This window comes from Phyllostomus discolor, chromosome 6 (genome assembly GCF_004126475.2).
Source record: "Phyllostomus discolor isolate MPI-MPIP mPhyDis1 chromosome 6, mPhyDis1.pri.v3, whole genome shotgun sequence".
In the NCBI taxonomy this organism is placed as follows: domain Eukaryota; kingdom Metazoa; phylum Chordata; class Mammalia; order Chiroptera; family Phyllostomidae; genus Phyllostomus; species Phyllostomus discolor.
The window spans coordinates 160,834,669-160,856,454 of NC_040908.2; the positions used below are offsets into that span (position 1 = coordinate 160,834,669).

Below are 21,786 nucleotides of genomic sequence, written 5' to 3' on the forward strand. Positions count from 1 at the left end.
TCCTAGGGCTGGAGCACTGGGCTTGCTCGTCTGGTCTGCTGTTGGGATTTCTCACTCCTGAGGTATCCCTCCCAATTTATACTCACTCCATGTAGATTTGCGACCACCCATTCCGTATCTCTGCACCTGTCTGCTCATCTCCACATCACTGCCCTTCTTACCCATTTAGATGAGTGCAGCTTCTGTAATTCCTTGGCTGTTGGACTTCCATGTAGCTTGATTTTCTGACTATCCTTGGTGATATTTGCCTTGTAGTCCAGTTGTAATTTTTTCTGCAGTTGTTTAAGGAGGTGAGAGGTGTTTACCTATGCCTCCACCTTGACCAGAATTCTCAAGATCTTTATGAGATGTGATTTTCTTCCTCTGGACATAACTCAGTTTTTCAGTTTTCCCTGGGGCTTTGTTCCAGCTACTTGAATGCATTTTTTCTTATTCATTATTCTTCAGTATCACTTCTGAATCATACCAAACACAAAACTGTCCCACACAAAATTAACAAAGTTCATACACTTGCAACAAAGGAAACCTCTTTAGTACCTTTCATTTCAGTGGAGTTCAAGTTGTTAAAAAGAGATTAAGTTTACTGAGTAACATGAATGAACACTAAGTCATTGTATGATTAGCAAATGTTTTAATAAGATTTTTTTTTTGGAAGTGGGGGAGGTGTTTTAAGTTGTCTTTAGTTACCTTTGTTGATTGCTGGTTGATTGCAAGCGTGCGGACAAAGGGTTTGAAGAATTTCAAAAGAGGAAGAACTGGTTAGTGTTAGTATAGAAAATTTGTTGAGACTACTAAATTTCTGTAAAAAGTTGGGGTCTTTTTCTAGTGGATATTGGTCAGTATTCTCCCCCTTGAAGTGTACAGAGTTTCTGGAGCTCATTTCCACCCATACAGTTTGAAATTTCTGGAATTGTTTCAATGCACATTAAAATAATTTTTATATTTTTTATTTTTATTTTTAAATATATTTCATTGATTATGCTATTACAGTTGTCCCATTACCCCACTTCATTCCCCTCTACCCTGTATACCCTCTCCCACCCACATTCCCCCCCCTTCAATTCATGTCCATGTGTTGTAAGTTCTTTAGCATCTACATTTACCATACTATTCTTGCCCTCTCCCTGTCTATTTTCTACCTACCATCTATGCTACTTATTCTCCATACCTTGCCCTCCTCCTCCCACTCCCCTGTTGCTACCCCTCCATGTGATCTCCATTTCTATGGTTTTGTTCCTGTTTTGTTGTTTGCTTAGTTTATTTTTGTTTTTGTTTTAGGTGTGGTTGTTAATAATTGTGAGTTTGCTGTCATTTTACTATACATGTTTTTTATCTTCTTTTTCTTAGATAGATCCCTTTAGCATTTCATAAAATAAGGGCTTGGTGATGATGAACTCCTTTTACTTGACTTTATCTGAGAAGCACTTGATCTGCTCTTCCATTCTAAATGAAAGCTTTGCTGGATTGAGCAATCTTGGAAGTAGTTCCTTGACTTTTATGACTTGGAATATGTCTTTCCAGCCCCTTCTTGCCTGTTAGGTCTCTTTTGAGAAATCAGCTGACAGTATAATGGGAACTCCTTTGTAGGGTACTGTCTCCTTATTTTCACTGCTTCTAGGATTCTCTCCTTCATTTTGACCTTGGCTAATGTAATTCTGATGTGACTTGGTGTGTTCCTCTTTGGGTCCAGCTGCTTTGGGACTCTGAGCTTCCTGGACTTCCTGGAAGTCTATTTCCTTTGGCAGGTTGGGGAAGTTCTCCTTCATTATTTGTTCAAATAAGTTTTCTACTTGCTGCTCTTCCTCTTCTCCTTTTGGTACCCCCTATAATTCGGATGTTGGAATGTTTAAAGATGTCCTGGAGGTTCCTAAGTCTCTCCTCATTTTTTTGAATTCTTATTTCTTCATTCTTTTCTGATTGTATGTTTTTTTCTTCCTTCTGGTCCACTCCATTGATGTGAGACCCAGCTTTCATTCCATCACTACTGGTTCCCTGTGCATTTTTCTTCATTTCACTTATTGTAGCCTTCATTTTTTCATCTAATTTGCGATCAAAATCAACCAATTCTGTGAGCATCCTGATCACCAGTGCTTTGAACTGTACATCTGATAGGTTGGCTATCTCTTGGTCGCTTAAAAGTACTGGTTCTGGGGATTTCACTTCTGTTTGAGCCATCTTTTTTCTTTTCCTTTGGTCTGGTTGTGCCTGATATATATGAGGGGCGGAGCCTTAGCTGTTCACCAGGGTAGGGCATCCCAGTCGCTGGTTTGTGACATTGTATGTGGGGGCGGGATCTGAGAGGGAACAATGGTGCTCGCTCCTCTCTCTGTGGGACCTCAGTCCCTTCTGCCGCTTCCCCCAAGCAAACTGGTCCCCTGTGGCACCAATTCCCATGTGAGTGGGCTTGTGCATACTGTAGGATTTTCCTACGACCTCTCCTGTGAGGCTGGGATTCTCTTCCTGCAGCTTAGCTCCCACTGGTGTTTTCAATCAGTGCCCCAAGGCTCTATTTCCCAGAACTGGGATCCTAGCTTGCGCGCAGTGCCTTACTTCAAAATCACCACCTCGCTGGGTCTGCCAGTTGCCACTTCTTGGCTGGCATCTGCCAGCTGCTGCTTGCATGCCCAGGGTCTACCCACTGCAGTCTTGTGCACCCCGAATGCTTTACGCACCCCATCCCAATGCTCTCTGCTCTCTGTGCCTCCACATGCATCTGGCTGCTCGACTCTGCCCCTCCTACAGGTCTGGATGAATGTATCTATTTTAACTTCTTGGTTGTCCGACTTCTATACAGTTCAATTTTCTGTCAGTTCTGGTTGTTATTTTGTTCCTAAACTATTGTCCCTATCTTCATTGTGCCAGAAGGCACAGTGTGTCTACCTATGCCTCCATCTTGGCCGAAAGTCCCACAGTAAACTTATTTTTAAATCAACTCTCAAAGCTTGATTTCTAGTGAAAGAACCAGATTAAATTAATGCTCAATAGGACACTCTGTTCAAGTTGAGGGAAATAGATGAACAGGTGAATAAATGAATTCAAAAGTTTAACGTTGATGATGACTATGAGGAATAAAGCAGATTCAGGGTAAAAAAAAATCCATGGATGGGAGTGACTATTTTATAAAGTAGTCCATGGCAGTCCTCTACAACCTCTCAGAGTAGGTAACATGGAACCAGCAATTGGAAATGAGTGTGGGAATATTCTGTGTAGAGGAAACAGAAAATACAAAGAAGCTGAGACAAGGGCAAGGGAGGAGAAAGCAATGTGGGGGAAATGAGATTACTATAATAAAACAATTTTAAAAAAGAAACCATTGTGACTGAAGTGGGGTGAATGGTAGGAAAGTGATAAGATAAGGCCTAGCTTAACAAAAGTATAAATCAGTGAGTGGCATTAACCATTTCAAAAATAATCATTATTAACTTCAGTGCAATTTTTAAAACAAAATGTGAAGAATTGGTACTCAGAGACTAAGGTTAAAATGACTTAACCATATCTCATTTATTCTAACATGGCTATTCACCTTTGGGAACTTTCACATGCACATGCTTTTTCTCCCCCAATCACTCAGCAATGACTAACACATTAATTATTAAGCTGTTATAATTATTTAGTGCTGGATAAAATGTGCCAACAAAAACATGCTTCATTAATTAAACTTCATTTAAAAGAATTATTATATTTTTCTCCATTTTAGATTATTGGAACTATTCCTCAACAAAAGAAATAAATAACATTAGACAAAACTTTTGTTCTAATATCTCAAATGTTCATTAACAGTTGAGTTATATCATGGAGCAGATCTAAGAGGAATGAAATAACTTTTTGCAGATTCTATGCATTACAACAAAACAGAGACAGTTTTGCCTTCTCAACAACCTTCTTGAATGCACTCTTGACCTCTTTGTTCCTCAGGCTGTAGACCACAGGGTTCAGCATGGGGATGACCATGGTATAGAACACAGATGCGATTTTGTCTGTGTCCATGGAATGACTGGAACTTGGCTGTAAGTACATAATAATGATAGCCCCATAAAATGTGGAAACTGTAACAAGGTGAGAAGTACAGGTAGATAAAGCCTTCTGGTATCCCTGTCTTGAGGGCATCTTCAAAATGGTAATAAATATGAACAGGTAGGAAATCAAGATAACAAAAAGTGCAAGGAAGGTATTAAAGCTTGAAATAAAAATAAGAATCAGTTCAATGATATGCTTATCAGAACAAGTCAGAGTCATGACTGCTGGAATATCACAGAAAAAGTGATGGACCACATTAGACTCACAGAAAGAGAGGCTGAAGGTGTCCCCAATGTGGATGGAGGCATTCAAGAACCCACAGACATAGCAACCTATGGCCAGACGTGCACACACACCTGTTGTCATAGTGGTGGTGTAATGCAGGGGTTTACACACTGCTGCATAGCGGTCATAGGCCATGGAGGCCAAGAGGTAATTTTCCACAGTGGCAAAGGTTGCAAAAAAGAACATCTGAGCAGCACATGCATGGTAAGAGATGACCTTGTGTCCTAGAAGAAATCCAGCCATGACAGCAGGAGTGACAGCTGAAGAGTAACACAAATCTGCCAGAGACAGGTTACTGAGGAAAAAGTACATGGGAGTGTGGAGATGAGAGTCCAGCAGTATCAACAGGATCATCCCCAGGTTCCCAATCAGAGTGATGTGGTAGATGAGGGTGAACATGATAAAGAGAGGGACCTGTAGTTCTGGGGAATTGGTTAGTCCTAACAGGATGAATTCAGTCACTTCTGTACTGTTCTCCATGGATGTGATTTGAGAATCACAAGATATCTGTAGGAAAAAGAAGAGAACAGAGGGATGAACAAAGAATTGTTGCAGAGAAATAATGCATAGTATTATTTTGTTACAGCAATAATTTGTTTTTTAATATCCTCCATTTCTACAGCATGAGAAAGACAATGCAATTTAGTGGATAACTGATCTATATAGGAATAGGCTTTTGTAGAGGAAGGTTCTTCACAAATCATTCTCCCAACTTCTTAATTTTATATATGAGTAAACCCAGTTAAAAGAAAAAGTAAGGAACTGTTCCAGGTCACATGCCTGAAATGGATTTATTGTCCAAACTAAAGTCTTTGAGTCTACTAATAGCTTACACTTCTATAGTGCTCATTTATATTCATTTTACAGTCTCATTATCCCAATTAAATTAATTAGGTTTTATGCCCATTTATATACAAGGTAACTTGGCAACCAAAGTATTTAGTAATTTATTCAGGTATACATGATTATTAACAGAGCATGCTCTAGACCCAATGAGAAAGGTTCCCAAACTAAATGCCATTAGTAAATTTGAATTGATTTAAATTTGTTTATATTTTTAATAAATTCACCAAGTTTAATGTTTTGGATTGCACAGTAGACTAATTCACAAGTGTATGCATATAATGATGCAGTCAGATAAGTACAGTATGAGAGATAAATGCAACCAACAAAAGCAACTCTAATGAGAAGGTATAGAACTGGATATAAAATATTGGGCTTGGGGGTGATGTGCATATACTTTCACCTATATGCCCTACCATTTATCTGGGAGACACTGGTCCTAAATGAAGTTTCTTGAACCTCATTTTATACATCAGTAAAATGAAGGTGATATCAGAACTTGTGTCAAAGTTATTGTGAGAATTAAACGAAATAATCATGGCAAACAGTTCACACAATGGGAGGTTCAATGCATTCCTTATTTGTGTCATCTTTAGAATGGAAAAATGGTGTCTGTTGGTTTAGGAAAGATTAAGTAGCAACATGGGAAGCTTTAGGTGTGATTTGCACTTTTTTACACAATGGAGCCACTCAGTTTTTTGTTTGTTTGTTTGTTTGTTTCTTCCAGTATGTCTCACTCTGTCCTACCTCTTCCATATCAGTGACTTTGTCAAGCATTTGTTGTGAGAACCCAGGGATCTCCAAGACCATTTTTTGCTTTATTTTTTTTCCATTTGATCCACAGTTTAGCTTGTGTTGAAAGAGTCCCCTTGTATCTTAGACTCATGTTTACTGTCACCACTTTCAACACTTAGCAAGGTCACAAAGACTAAGGGCTGAGAATTTATGTCTGCAGGGTCGACTCTAGTTCTGCAGATTATTCATGAGTAAGCGCAATGTTTCAAATCTTATACATGTAATTGAAATCTTTGGAAGGACGTCCATTTTCTGATAAACTACTGTTTTCTACCATCTTCCTCTTGGCCCCTCCACACATTATTTTACTTGTCTGAAATTTACAGTATTTGTGTTTGTAAGCACATCACTCAGGCTGCAGGGTTTTGTTTAGCATTTGCTAGATTTTATTAAGACTGGTATGTTCTTATTAGACCCATATGGATAATATAGTATAAAATCTTTAACTTAGCTACATTTGTGCAGTGCCTTTTACCACATAGAGAACATAATCACAAGTTTCAGAGATTAGAATGTGAGTATAATTGAACATAATTATTCAGACTATGACAATGGAAATAAAAAGAATATATAATAAGTAAATTATCTATAGAGTTAGAGATTGATGGAGCTTAGGCATGTTCACAGATCACAAGGTCAACTTCCTAATTGTGTATATTAATCAACAGAAGAGCAGAAAGAAGTATTAACTTGTCCAAGGACACATAACTGGAATAAATCTATTCCCAAATCAGATATCTAGGTTGTTAGTAGCAGCAACATAGTACTTATGTACTACTTTATGTTATAGACTGATAGGCAGAAATCAGACAAGACAGACAGATGATGGTATAGGTGGTGCAGACAGACACAAAAACAGAGGGTGTATGGATGAATGAATGATAGATGAAGAGATAGATAATAGATTAGACAGAAAAGTAGAACAAAAGAAAGAGTGTGCATATTCACATGCATATGCATAAAGCTTATTTACAGTTAGGAAAATGGAGGATTTGAGAGATTATGTGCCTTACTAAAATTCCACCTACTGCGACCTTCTTCAAGATCCAAACCCTTCTCCAATGGATTCCATGACTTGTGCCTTTTACCACCCCACTTTTAGATTTTCTACATGTGCAAGTAATGAAAAGGGCCTAATGGAGTGAGAATATGTGAGATATAAAACCAAAACAACAAAAGAATAAAAAAGATACACAGAAACTCATAGACACAGACCACAATATGATGGTAAACAGAGAAGTGGGAGGTAGTGAAGGGTAAAGAGGGTCCATTATATCATGATGGAAGATGTGACTTTGGGTGGTGAACACACAATGCAATATACACATGATGTATCATATAACTGTACACTTGAAACCCATATCATTTTATTAACCAATTTAAGCCCAATACATTTAATTTAAAAATGTACAAAAAATAAAATTATTATCTTCAATAAAAATGCAAAGAAGAATCTTGGTATTTTCATGATGACCCTTCTGAAGGCTAAAGACAAGTTCTTTCATCATCTAAATTAGCTATCCTTCACTGACAGCCACATATATGGTGAATGGATGCACTGACAATCTGCTCAGAGTATTATCTATCCTAGGTTTCTGCTCATCCTCTGAAGGAAAGCAACATGACATTTCATAAATGTTACTGTATACCTACTGAACAAAATGTATTTACATTGGAATGCTACATATTCAATATAGAAACTTACCACGTTCCTTGAGAGAAGAAAAAGGCAATCTTGAAATGTGAGTCTCAAATTAGAAATTCATCTGTGGAAGAATGCACAAATAATTTTGGAGAAACTGTCTCTCATGTACCAATCAAAAGTTTTCAATATCCCTGAAGCATGAAGAGATGGTGAAAAGGTCATGCACATGGAGCTAGAAAGTATTGTTTTAAGTCTTTCATCTACCATGGATTTTTTTCTGCATACTTGAACAAGTTATTTACCTTTTGCTGAGCTAAGTCTACTTAATTGTAATATAGACATAATAAAATGATCTCTGCCATGTAATTTCCAGTATTGTGTATGTGAATAGCAAATGAAGACGGGTCTATAAAAGCACTTAGTAAGGGGTTATTCTTTCAGAATGGAGAAATATAATTTTTATCATAAGGCATTTTAATTTACTGTCTTTAAAGAATTACTGCAAATAGTTGGAAGAAAGGCCAGTGAGTGGACTAAAAAAGGGTTAGCTTTCATTTGAATGTGTGGTGACCAGTCTGGCTCTGCTCAGAATCCAGTCTCTTTTAAATAGTCTTGTGCAGAGTGATACTGAGATTTCAGAAGGGGAATCAGGAGGAAATTGCTCAGGCATGTTCCTCTTGGGGGAACAAGTCCCCTGTGAGAGCCATTAGTTCTTACTTACCTAAGAAAGAAGCAAGTAAACTGCACACAGGGACATAGTTTGGTATGTTGAGTTTGGTATGTTGAATAGCACAAAGATGTATTTTCAGCAATTCATCTCATTCCCCTCACTCACCCCATTTTTATTAAGGTGTTCAACAGGGGACCCCAAAAACCTGGAATTTATTTATAAAAAAATGTGTATTTATTTTTCCTTGTTCAAACTTCAGTGACTTTCAAAGTACTATCCATCTGATGCAATACACCTATCGAGACATTTTTTCCACTGCTCAAAGCAGTTTTTGAACTCATTAATTTGGATGCCTTTTAGTGCTTCTGCCAATTTTTGTTTCACTTCTTTCAAAACATTTCCCTTTGAGAACTTTTTTAATCCAGAAAAACAAAGAAGTGTCATTTGGGGGAGATTGGATGAATAGGGATGGCAGGGCCATGGGGGTGATGCCATTTTGGGTCAAAAACTGCTGAATACCCAGCAGGGTGTGGGCAGGTGCACTCATAAATCACTCATCATGAAATGGTCAAATACATTGAAAGACTCAAAAAATTTCACTGAAGCCGAACATAGCCTCTCACAACAATGCCAGCTGGTACACTGATCCACATAGGTTCCTGGAACTCACATAGTGGGGGAAACCTGTACTACAGGGGGCCTGCCCTCCAGAAGATAATTCTGGTGTTTTGGGGTCTCCCCTCATAATATACATAGATGAGCAGCATATCTAATTTATTTAATTTATGGTAATTATAAATAGTTAAAAAATATTGTTAAAATTTATTTTGTTTTCATAGACAAAACATTTCCTTTTTTCCCTCTATGCTTTTACTTGGTCTAGCCAAATACTAGTTGACTAGAACTGTTTGGAGATTTAGAAATAATATCTTTATTTTCCTTTACGCACTTGCAGTGAATACACAGATATGACACAGGAGTTAGAAGGATGGAGATTAAATTAGCTTTAATACTGACAAGTTAACTAAGATGTTTGATTCAGATATTAAACAGATGGGCTTCTTTCTATCATGAATTATTGCCCTGTAACATAGGCTGTTGGTGCCCTATTTACAAACCTATGGCAGTCATTTTCCCTGGGTAGGCAAATAATTATGAAAAAAAAATGTTTCAACTCTTGGAATGAGTGTTTATTGTTTGCAAGAATATTTTTAATCAATGGACAGACAATGTACTTTCTCAGGTGGCAGTCATCAGTAAATGACAGATAGCAATAGAGTAATATATACACCAGATTCCTCAACTGTCAGGTAGTATAAGTCTCAGGTGTGTTTATACAGTGCTCACATGATTCTTAGTATAATTAAACTCAGTTGTCCACATATATAACATACTCACTAATTGACTTCCTTCCTGAATTGACTTCCTTCCACCCCTGACCATCTTTTTGACTACTCTGTTAGTGCTTTCTGCTATTAATTCCCAAATGCACTACTTGAAATGGAATCCTTGACTCAGGATCTGCTTATGGGAAATCTAAAGTTATATAGGACTCTCCTTTAACAGGCAGATGTTATCTCATCATTCATACTATGTAAAGAGAGCAGATAGAAGATAAGAAGGTGTCCTGTGCAGATAAGCAAGACAAACAAAAGAACAAATTATGCTGTGTTTCCTCTGCCAAATTCCCCAATGTGATAAATTCCATCTCTTCCCTATTGCAGAAACACTTTCGCTGTACTTCTGAACATGTGGATAGAATAATAACTTTTGGCTTTTATATGTCTCTTAAGGTTTCATTTTGCCATCATACTGAAATGGTAGTTTAGATGGGTATAAAAATTTGAATTCATATTTCTTTTCTTTTTTATTCTTTTTATTGTATTTTTCCATTATCATTTAAACCCCTTTTCTCCCCCCTCCTTTGCAATCACCACACTGTAGCCCATGTCCATGAGTCCTTTTTTCTCTTTGCATTACCCCTCCATCCCCTTACCTCCCTGCCCATTAGTTGTCATCCTGCTCTCTAACTATGAGTTTGTCATTATTTTGCTTGTTAGTTCAGTTTGTTCATTAGATTCCACATATACATGAAATAATACTGTATTTGTCTTTCTCTGACTGGCTTATTTCACTCAGCATAATGTTGTCCAGGTCCATCCATGCTGTTGCAAAGGGTAAAATTTTCTTCTTTTTTATAGCCAAGTAGTATTCCATTGTGAAAATGCCCCATAGTTGTTTTATACACTCATCCATTGATGGACACTTGGGCTGCTCCCATATCTTGGGGATTGTAAATAATGCTACAATGAACATAGGGGTGCTTATGTTCTTTTGAATTAGTGTTTTGGATTCCTTTGCATATATTCCCAGAAGTGGGACTGCCGGGCCAAAAGGCAGATCCATTTTTAGTTTTTGAGGTATCTCTATACTGCTTTCCACAGTAGTTGCACCAGTCTGCATTTCCTTCAACAGTCCAAAAGGTTTCCCTTTTCTCCACATCCTGGCCAGCACTTGTTTGTCCATTTATTGATGTTAGCCATTCTGACTGGTGTTAGGTGATATCTCATTATATTATGGTTTTAATTTGCATTTATCTGATGACTAGTGATGTTGAGTATTTTATGTCTACTTGCCATCTGTATGTCCTCTTTGGAGAAGTGTCTATTCAGATTCTTTGTTCATTTTTAATTGGATTGTTTGTTTTTTGGTGTTGAGTTTTGTAAGTTCATTATACATTTTGAATATTAACCCCTCCTCAGGTGTTTTGGCAAATATAATCTCCCACTCCATGATTTGTCATTTTATTGTTGATGATTTCCCTTGCTGTGCAAAAACTTTTTACTATGATGAAGTCCCATGTGTTTATTTTTTTGTTTATTTTTGTTTCCCTTGCCTGGGGAGATACATCTGGTAAAATATTGCTGTGAGCAATGTCCAAGATTTTACTGCCTGTTTTCTTCTAGGATTTTTATGGTTTTTGATGTAATATTTGTCTTTAATCCATTTTGAATTTAATCTTGGTATGATGTAACAAGGTGGTCTAGTTTCATCTTTCTGCACATATCCATCCAATTTTCCCAACACCATTTATTATAGAAACTGTCTTTAACCCATTGCATGTGCTTGCTTCCTCTATTGAATATTAATTTGACTATAAAGGTGTGGATTTATTTCTGGACTCTTTGTTATGTTCTATTGATCTGTGTGTCTGTTTTATGTCTCTAGCATACAGTTTTGATTACTATAGCCTTATAATATTATTTGATATTAGGTAATAACAATTCCTCCAACTTTGTTCTTCTTTCTCAGCATTTGGTTTCATATAAATGTTTGAAATATCCATTCTAATTCTGTGAAGTATGACATTGGGAATAGTGATAGGAATTTCATTAAATCTATAGATTACTTTGGGTAGCATGGACATTTTATTTTTTTGTACAAAATATTTACTAAAGTTAATAACTTTTAAAATTAAGTAAAGTGAGGTTTAAAACTTATTGATTTGAGTTTTTCATATTCTTCACTTACAATCTGCATTTTCTCTTATGACTTCAAATGATTCTTGTTACATTTTAGAAGAAGAACAATGCTTTATAAAAACATATACAAAAAGTAATTTCAATGTTGAGACTTTCTACTTAATTTAATTGTAATGTTTGATGACTATATATTCAAATTATGTAAACTTGAATACAATTATGTTTAATTTCTTATCTTTTGGGTCAGTGTATTTCAATAAAACTTCCTGCCACAATGAAAATATTTTCTACCTTCCATTTCACTTAATACCTGCCAGCAACATGTGGCTCTTAAGCCATTCAAATGTGACTGTTGTGAATAAGAACTACATTTTTTTTCTTTTTCTTTTTCAATGACAGAGGTTCCAACTTTTCCCTTGTTGCTCTCCTCTGCCCCACCCAGTCCCTCTGTCCCACAGTCAATCCCCACCCCATTGTCCATGTCCATGGGCCAGTCCTTTATACATGTTCCTTGACTTGGCCCTTACCCTTCTTTCTCCCATTACCCCCTCTCCTTCCCCTCTGGTTACTGTTAGTTTGTTCTTTATTTCCATGTCTCTGATTCTATTTTGCTGGGGGTTTTTTGTTTTTTGTTTTGTTTTGTTGATTAAGTTACACAAGTGAGATCATATGGTATTTGTCTTTCACTGACTTCCTTATTTCACTTAGCATAATAATACTCTCCAGTTCCATCCATGCTATCATGAGTGGTAGGAGCTCCTTCTTTTCTTCTGCTTTATAGCATTCCACTGTGTAATTGTACCACAGTTTTTACTGATGGTCACTTAGGCTGTTTCCAGCACTTGGCTATTGTAAATAACACTGGTATAAACATTGAGGTGCATAGATTCCTTTGAGTTGGTGTTTCAGGATCCTGAGGGTATAATCCCAGCAGGAGAATCACTGGATCAAAAGGCGAACCCTTTTTAAGTTTTGTGAGGAAAATCCATACTGTTTTCCAAGGTGGCTGTACCAGTCTGCATTTCCACCAATAGTGTACTAGGGTTCCCTTTTCTTCACAATCTTGCCAGCACTTGCTTTTGTTGATTTGTTTCTTATAGCCACTCTGACCAGTGTGAAGTGGTAACTCATTGTGGTTTTAATTGGCATCTCTCTGATGGCTAGTGATGTTGATCATTTTTTCATGTGACTTTGGGCCCTTTGTGTGTCCTCCTTAGAAAAGTGTCTGTTCAGGTCCTTTGCCCATTTTTTAATTGGATTGTTTGTCTTTTTGGTGGAGAATCATGTGAGTTCTTTATATATTTTGGAGATCAAACCCTTGTCTGAGGTAGCATTGGCAAATACATTTTCCCATATGGTTAGTTCCCTTTTCATTTTGCTGATGTTTTCTTTAGCTGTGAAGAAGCTTTTGATTTTGATGAAGTCCCATTTGTTTATTCTTTCTTTCATATTCCTTGCCCTAGGGGACACATCAGTGAAAGTATTGTTGCAATGGATATGTGAAGTTTTCCTGCCTATGTTTTTCTCTAGGACTTTTATGGCGCCATGTTACATTTAAGTCTTTTATCCATCCATCTTGGTTTTATTTTGATGTATGGTGTAAGTTGGTGGTCTATTTTTTTTTTTTTTTGCATGTGTCTCTCCTGATCTCCCAACATCATTTGTTGAAGAGGCTATTTTTACTCCATTTTATGCAACTGCCCCCTTTGTCAAATATTAATTGACCATAGAGACATAGGTTTATTTCTGGGCTCTCTATTCTGTTCATTTGATCTGTGTCTGTACTTATGCTAGTACCAGACTGTTCTGATTACAGTGGCCTTGTAATATAGTTTGATTTCAGGTATTGTAATTCCTCCCACTTTGTTCTTCTTTGTCAAAATTGATGCAGCTATATGGGATCATTTACGGTTCCATATAAATTTTTGAAATATTTGTTCTATATCTATGGAATATGTCATTGGTATTTTAATAGGGATTGTGTTACATGCTTTGAGTAGTATGGACATTTTATTTTATTTATTTTTTTAAGATTTTATTTTTTTTTTTTAGAGAGGGAAGGGAGGGAGGAAGAGAGAGAGAAAGAAAAACATCAATGTGCGGTGGTTATGGCCTGCAACCCATGCATGTACCCTGGCTGGGAATCGAACCTGGGACACTTTGGTTCCCAGCCCACATTCAATCCACTGAGCTACATCAGCCAGGGCCTGGATATTTTAATGATGTTAATTCTTCCAATTCATGAACATGGTGTATGCTTCCATTTATTTGTGCCTTCCTTAATTTCATTCTTCAGTGTTGTGTAGTTTTTGAGTACAAGTCTTTTACCTTTTTGGTTAAGTTTATTCCTAGGTACTTTATTTTTCTTATTGCTATAGTAAATGGTGTTTTTCCTAATTTCTGTTTCTGATATTTCATTGTTGGTGTACAAAAAATGCCTTCAATTTCTGAATATTGACTTTGTATCCTACTGTTTTTGAAAACTCACTTATTAGATTGAGTAGTTTTTTGGTGGAGTCTATAGGGTTTTCTATGTACACTATCACGTCAACTGTGAATAATAACAGTTTTACTTCCTCCTTTCCAGTTCGGATGCCTTTTATTGTTTTTCTTGTCTGATTGTCATGGCTAGCACTTCCAATATTATATTGAGTACAAATGGTAAAAGCGGATCTCCTTGTCTTGTTTCTGATCTTAGGGGGAAAGCTTAATTTTTGCCCATTGAGTGTGATGTTGGCTGTAGGTTTCTCATATATGGTCTTTATTATGTTGGGGTATGGGTAGATGGACATTTTAATGATGTTAATTCTTCCTATCAATGAACACCATATGTGCTTCCACTTATTTGTATCTTCTTCATTTCTTTCATCAGTGCCTTAGAATTTTCTGAGTACAGATCACTCACATGCTAGAATTGCAGGGCATTCTTGCAAAAGCAGTTACACATACAACAGTCAAATGGTATCCAGGGGTACTGGATAGGGAAAGGAGCTGACCACAAAGAACCTTGTGCTTTTGCATACATGATGGAAATGTTCTATTGTCTTGATTCTGGTAGTAGTTACATAGCCATACACATTTGACCAAGTTTTTAGAACTATACACACACACACACACACACACACACACAAAGTGTGTGGATCTTACTGTTTGTAAGTTATGCATTTAGAAAATTTTAAAAAGGAACATAATAAGTAATACCAAAACATGGTGCACACTTGCAATGCAGTCAGGTCCCCATAGGCAGTTTAATTGCTTCTTCCCTAAGAAGGTGAGATGAGGAACTGTGGATGTTCTCATGGGGCACATTCCCTGAGAGCTCCATAGCTCTATAATTTACTGCTGGCTCCCTTGCATTGTCCTCTGAAATACCAACAATACTCCACGTGATTTCATTTTAGAGGGAACAGACCACATGCTGGATTCTTTGATCACCATGCGCTAATCTGAATGATAATAGTTGTCATTAAACATAGCCTTTCTGTCTACTGAAAGGAAACCTGCAACCATGGCCAAGAAAATTACCTGAAGATAAAATTATATATTGAGTGATTTTACAATTGTATGCATTTACTCAGTTGTTTTTGTTTGCTTTTTACAGACACAATCCCATAAATTATGTAGGAGAAGTAATTTTATTATGTTGATTTTACAGATAAGGAGAAGGTAAGGGACTCCTCCAAGGTCACAGTAAGAATGCATGGTGGATTTGGGACTTGAATCTGGAGTTGTGGGTCCTTTTTAGTGCCTTTTTTCTTTAGCTTTCTCTGACTCAGAGAACTTGGGACCTTTTGGTCACTCCTAACATATAGCTTGCTTACCCTTATTTATGCATTATTTTAAGGCTAAATTTCTGAATTCACACTCACTATTCAGAGACTGATTGTCCCTCTTCTTCAAGGAGCCAGGTAAGCTAACTTCCACACACACTGTTAAGCAAGCTATATACTATGAGTTGTTGGAGCACAAAAACAAGTGTTTTGAACTTTCAAAACATGGTGAGTTGAGGCTGGAGTATAAATGTCAAAACTTTCATTAGTGAGGAGTTTAATGATACTTATAAAATTTCCTGCTGCTTCCCTGAAGAAGATGAATTAAAAACAAAATAAATAATTGGGTAAGATTGTAAGTTCATCTTGTGCACTACTAATTTGTCTCCTCCTGGAGGTTAAACAATAGCATAAGTGTGAAGTGACCGTTCGTTAAACAACAAAGGGAACTAAATGAATTAACAAGATTCAACTGTAGTTCAGCCTTTTCCACAGTCTATCATTTTTATTATTACTGGCACCTTTAAATATGCTGAGAGTAGGGCAGCTAACTGCACACAGAATCTGATTGGGTTGAAACTGGTTTTCAGATTCGAGTCTTGAATCTTCTTCATGCCAGTTGTATAACTGTAGAATATCACTTAACCTCTCAGGTTCTTAATTTTAATGGTAAAATAAAAATAATAATACTACCTGTTGTATACACACATTTATATGTAAAGCTCTTACTGTTAGATCAAGATAATTTTGAAGTACATATTATTAATGAAATAATGCACATGGTATTTATACGTTTAAATTTCAGTGCAATTTTCTTTTTGCTGGTCACTGTTTTTCTTTATTTCTCACTGTTCCAGGACATTTCATGATTCCCAAACACAACTGATGGAGAACAGGACAGAAGTAACACACTTCTTCCTCCTTGGACTAACCAATGCCCCAGAGCTGCAGGTCCCTCTCTTTATCATGTTCACCCTCATCTACCACATCACTCTGATTGGGAACCTGGGGATGATCCTGTTGATACTGCTGGACTCTCATCTCCACATTCCCATGTACTTTTTCCTCAGAAACTTGTCTCTGGTGGACTTTGTTTACTCCTTGGCTGTCACTCCCAAAGTCATGGCTGGGTTACTTATAGGCAATAAGGCCATCTCCTACAATGCATGTGCTGCTCAGATGTTCTTTCTTTTAGCCTTTGCCACTGTGGAAAGTTACCTCATGGGGTCCATGGCCTAGGACCGCTGTGCAGCAGTATGTAAACCCCTGCATTACACCACCACCATGACGACAAGTGTGTGTGCACGTCTGGTCATAGGCTCCTATGTCTGTGGGTTCCTGAATGCTTCTCTCCATGTTGGGGACATATTCAGCCTTTTCTTTTGTAAGTCTAATATGGTTCATCACTTTTTCTGTGATGTTCCAGCTGTCATGGCTCTCTCTTGCTCAGATACACACACAAGTGAGGTGTTTCTTGTTTTTCTGTCAAGCTTCAATGTCTTCTTTGCTCTCCTAGTTATCTTGATTTCCTACCTATTCATATTGGTCACCGTATTGAGGATGCACTCAACTCAAGGGCACCAGAAGGCTTTGTCCACTTGTGCATCTCACCTCACTACAGTTTCCATATTCTATGGAACAGTCATCTTTATGTTCTTACAGCCCAGCTCCAATCATGCTATGGACACAGACAAGACAGCTTCTGTGTTCTATTCTATGGTCATCCCCATGCTGAACCCAGTGGTCTACAGCCTGAGGAACAAGGAGGTCAAGAGTGCATTCAAGAAGGTGGTTGAGAAGGCACATTTTTCTAGAGGGTTGAGATTTTGACCTTGTGGTATGCACAATAACATTGTTTAACATCTCTCAGACTTTTCCCATCAATAACTTACTCTTTAAGCCCCATTGCCGTTAATTCCTGAGGTGGCATCCTTATCTTTTCAAAACCTTTTGTTTAGTAAAAAGAAAACATATTCAGAAATATAATACCTGAATGGGGATGGTTAGGGGGAAGCATTAGAAATTTTGGGACCTGCTTGTCAAATGTTACTAATGATATTTGATTTGTTTACTTGTTCTGCTTACATTTTCTCTACCACATGCCAATGTAAACATACATGTAAAACAGGGGCACGAATGAGCTGATGAACAAAGGCATGTATTTGTGCTCCATGTGGGCACTCACATGGAGTAGGAAATTTGTCAGAGGTAAACAGAGTGTTGCTAGTTTTTAATTAAAAAACTGAAGCAGTCAATTAAAATATTAAACATAAAGTTTTGTCCAATCATAATTTTCTCTTTTGTTGAATAACTGTTCTAAGATTCTGAATAGGAGAAAAGAATAGTGTACTTTCAAATAAAAATATGTACTCTTTTGGCATACTTTATTGAGAAACACATAAATATCACATCCTAAATGAATTAAGGTTTCTGTCTTGACTGAGACATTTTGTAGAATCATGTTCACATTACAGATTACAAAAGGATAAAACAATCACACAAATTTCTCAGCTTACCTCAAGGTTCTTTCTTGGTTTTGTACATGCTATGAGTTTGAATAAGTGTGTAATGAGTTGAATCCATCATTATAATATCATACAGAGTATTTTCACTGCCCTAAAAATTCTCTATGCTCCATCCAGTCAATCCTCGCTCCCCAAACCCCTGGCAACTACTGACCTTTTTGCCATGGCTGTAGTTTTACCTTTACCAGAATGTCATATAGTTGGAATCATACAGTATATAGGCTTTTAAGATTGGTTTCTCTCGTGTAGTAATATTCATTTAAAGTTCCTCCATGTGTTTTCATGGCTTGATAGATGATTTCATTTTAGTACTAAATAATTGTACCACAGTTTATTTATCCATTGATCCAATGAAGAACATCTTGGTTGCCATCAGTTTGGGAGATTATGAAGAAAGGTGCTGTAAACATTCATGTTCAGGTTTTTGTATGGATGTAAGCTTTCAACTCATTTGGGAAAATACCAAGGAGGATGATTGCTGGATTGTATGATATAAGTATGGCTAGTTTTTAGGGAAACCTCCAACTGTGTTCGAATGTGGTAGTTCCATTTTGTATTCTCACCAATAATGAATGAGAACTCCTTTTGCTACACACCCTCAGAAGTGTATGGTATTGCCAGTGTTCTTAATTTTGGACATTCAATAGGTATATAGTGATATCTCATTGCCATTTTAATTTGCATTCCCCTGGTATATGATGTAGGTCAGCTTTTTAAATTCTAATTTGTCTTCTGTATATTTTCTTTGGTGAGGTATGTGTTAAAGTCTTGGGCCTGTTTTGTATCAGGTTGTTTGTGTGTTTTTTATGGTTAAGTTTTAAGAGTTCTTTGTGTATTTAAGATGACAGTCTATTATCAGATATGTCATTTGCAAATATTTTCTCCAAGTTTGTAGCTTGTTTTCCCATTCACTTGACAGTGCTATTCCACAGAGAACTTTTTAATATTAATGAAGTCTAACTTATTAATTATTTCTTTCATACATTATGCCTTCAGTGTTGTATCTACAAAGTCATCACCATATCAAAGATCATCTAGGCTTTTTCTTTTTTCTGAGTTTTATAGTTTTATAATTTACATTTAGGTCTATGATACATTTGAGGTTAGCTTTTATGAAGGACGTGAGGTTTGTGTCTAGATAAAAAAAATTTTCTTTTTGCATGTAGACGTCCAGTTGTTCCAGCATCATTTGTTGAAAAGAAGTAGTGCTAATGTATTGCCTTTGCTCCTTTGCCAAACTTCAGTTGACCATTTTTATACAGGTCTATTTTTGGGCTCTCTGTTCTATTCCACTGATCTATGTCCATATTCTTTCACCAATACCACATTGTCTTGATTATGTAGCTTTATAATAAGTGTTAAAGTTTACAAATGCAAAATTAGTTGGAGAAAACTGTTCATGGATTGTGAGTGACAGTGAATGGGAGAAAAGTTTTAGCAAAGAAGATCATACGAATTTGTTTAGGTAAGTAATAGTGGTTTCTTGAATACCAATTGGACAAAATTCTTAGAACTATACATGAAATTGTGCATATTACATTGTCTAAATTATACATTAATTATAAATTGACCAAAACACCCCACAAGAAAAGACAGTAGAAAAACATGTGTAAAAAACAATGAGAATAACCAGCATGTCCCCATGGGCAGTTTAATTGCTTCTCTCCTAGGAAAGTGGGAAGAGGGGTATGGATGTTCTCACAGGGGAAATTCCCAGAGTGCTCCATGTCTCTGTAATTCCACATCCCCACGCACTGGCTTTGGAAATCCCAACATGACTCAACGTGACATATTTTTAGATGCACCATCCACACACAATGAACCCATTTGGTGATCATTTATTCATCTGAATATTAACACTTGTTAGTATGCCTCAACTTAGGCATAAGGTAAGAGGCCTTACCCTAGGATTGGGTATGAGCCTGTGACCATAGTCAGGAAAAGTCCCATGAGATAAAAGGTACACAGATTGACGTTAAATTAAGAATCTCTTATTAAGATGTTTTACAGGTTTTCTCTTATTTGTTATTTACAGACACAGTTCTGACTTTGGAGACAGAGGTAATATCATTGTCTTTATTTTACAACAAGGAGATAAGTGACTCTGCTAAGGACAGGGAGAATGCATAGCAGGTTTCCTGCTTTAGCGATTCTGGAACCTTATGACCCCTACCTGAGACACAGTAACTCTCATCATATTGATGTATATTCTATAGCTGATATCCTGATTTCAGACTCACTATTCAGAATTGACTAGTTTTTCTTTCCCAGCAGACAGGTAAGCATCTATATTCCATGAACATTTTTAGCAAGAAGTGTTATTCATGCAAGTGGGAGAGCTATACTTTGAGTTACTTGAAAGGAAAAAGATATTTCCAATGTTTTTCTAAAATACAAAGGTGAGACTGGAGTATAAATGTCAAAATTCCCATCAATAGGGAGTTTACTGAGACTTATGAATATTTTTCTGCTTTCCTAAGGGTATAAACCAAAAAAATAACATAGATGATTCTGTGATTGATCTAGTGATAATTTCATCTTGTTCACCAAATGTTGACTCTTTCATTGGAGTTAAAAAAGAAAGAATGATATACTTTACAGTGTAAAATATAATTGAAAATAAAATTTAAAATATAAAATAAAATAAGAAAAAACTAACAAATAAACAAAGCAAAAGAGTGAAATGATTTTTAAACTACAGAAGTGCCTAGTATGAATGAACAAGACCCAAAATACATATAAACTTTTCCCTGTACTCTCATGCTTCTTATTACTAGCTCATCCACATAAGTAGACAGTGAATGGCTACAAACATAGCCTTTGATTAGATAAAATGTGGATTTAACTCTTGAATCTTACCTCTTTCTAGTACAAGCTGTATAATTTTAGGGCATTCTATAACTTCCCAAACCCTCAATTTCCTTACTGGTGAAGTAGGAATAATAATTCTGCCTACCTTATACACACACACATACACTTATAAAGCCCTTTTCATCATAGAACATACTATATGATACAAGTGGTCATGTGTGTTAAGGTTGGAAAACAATATCATCATGAAATAGGTTGATAAGTGAAGTTGCAAAAGTTTTAGGAGGGGGTAGAAAACAGTAAAAGAGGTTATAGATAGATGATAGATAGATAGATGATAGATAGATAGAGGGAGTCTTGACTTTGGGTGGTAAATGCATGATGCTGTATACAGATGATGCATTATAGAATTGTACACTTGAAACCTATATAAATTCATTAACTAGTGACACCCCAATAAATTTAATAAAATTTTTTAAAGAAAGATTTTTAAAAATTATTAGGACAAAGATGTTAGTAGTTAGCAGAAGATGGATACCATTCAAATTGGAAAAAAAAAAGATTTAAAATACTGTTCCTACACAGAACAGACTGAAATAAAATGTTTTACAACACAGTGTTTGCCACCAAAATAGGTCTACAGGCTAAAGACAGCCCATAACCAAGGAATGTTTAACCCTCAATTTTGTGATTCTGTGATGAGATGAGAGTAACAGGAAAAAGAATAAGTTTAGGAAAAAGGGCCTATTTCAAGCTTGAACGTGGATTTCAAGGAAGAATTAAGCAAAATAAGGACTCACATGGAATTGCTGAACCAGACAGTACTATGCATGAAGCAAAGAACTGGAGAAACTGGAGACACAGAAAACCTCAGTGGTGGCAGAATTTGAGAAAAGGCAAACTGAAAAGGAAGGCTTTAAGACTTTAAACCCCTTCCACACTT

The 21,786-nt window shown here is 36.6% G+C and overlaps 1 protein-coding gene and 1 pseudogene across 2 annotated transcripts; one reads left to right on the forward strand and one right to left on the reverse strand.

Moving 5' to 3' along the window:
• Nucleotides 1–3,448: 3,448 nt before the first annotated feature.
• Nucleotides 3,449–7,692, reverse strand: LOC114499104 (olfactory receptor 5B3-like). 2 transcript variants are annotated; one of them, XM_028515054.2, is made up of 2 exons: nt 7,646–7,692; nt 3,449–4,809 (listed from the first exon to the last, which is right to left on the reverse strand). In XM_028515054.2, the coding sequence occupies exon 2, from the start codon at nt 4,780–4,782 to the stop codon at nt 3,835–3,837; it is 948 nt and encodes a 315-aa protein (XP_028370855.1). In that variant the 5' UTR covers nt 4,783–4,809; nt 7,646–7,692; the 3' UTR covers nt 3,449–3,834. The 2 variants fall into 2 exon arrangements, with proteins under 2 accessions (XP_028370855.1, XP_035883488.1); XM_036027595.1 differs by lacking the exon at nt 7,646–7,692 and adding an exon at nt 5,562–5,629.
• A 7,666-nt stretch (nt 7,693–15,358) lies between these two features.
• Nucleotides 15,359–17,775, forward strand: LOC114500302 (annotated as a pseudogene).
• The last annotated feature ends 4,011 nt before the right edge of the window (nt 17,776–21,786 follow it).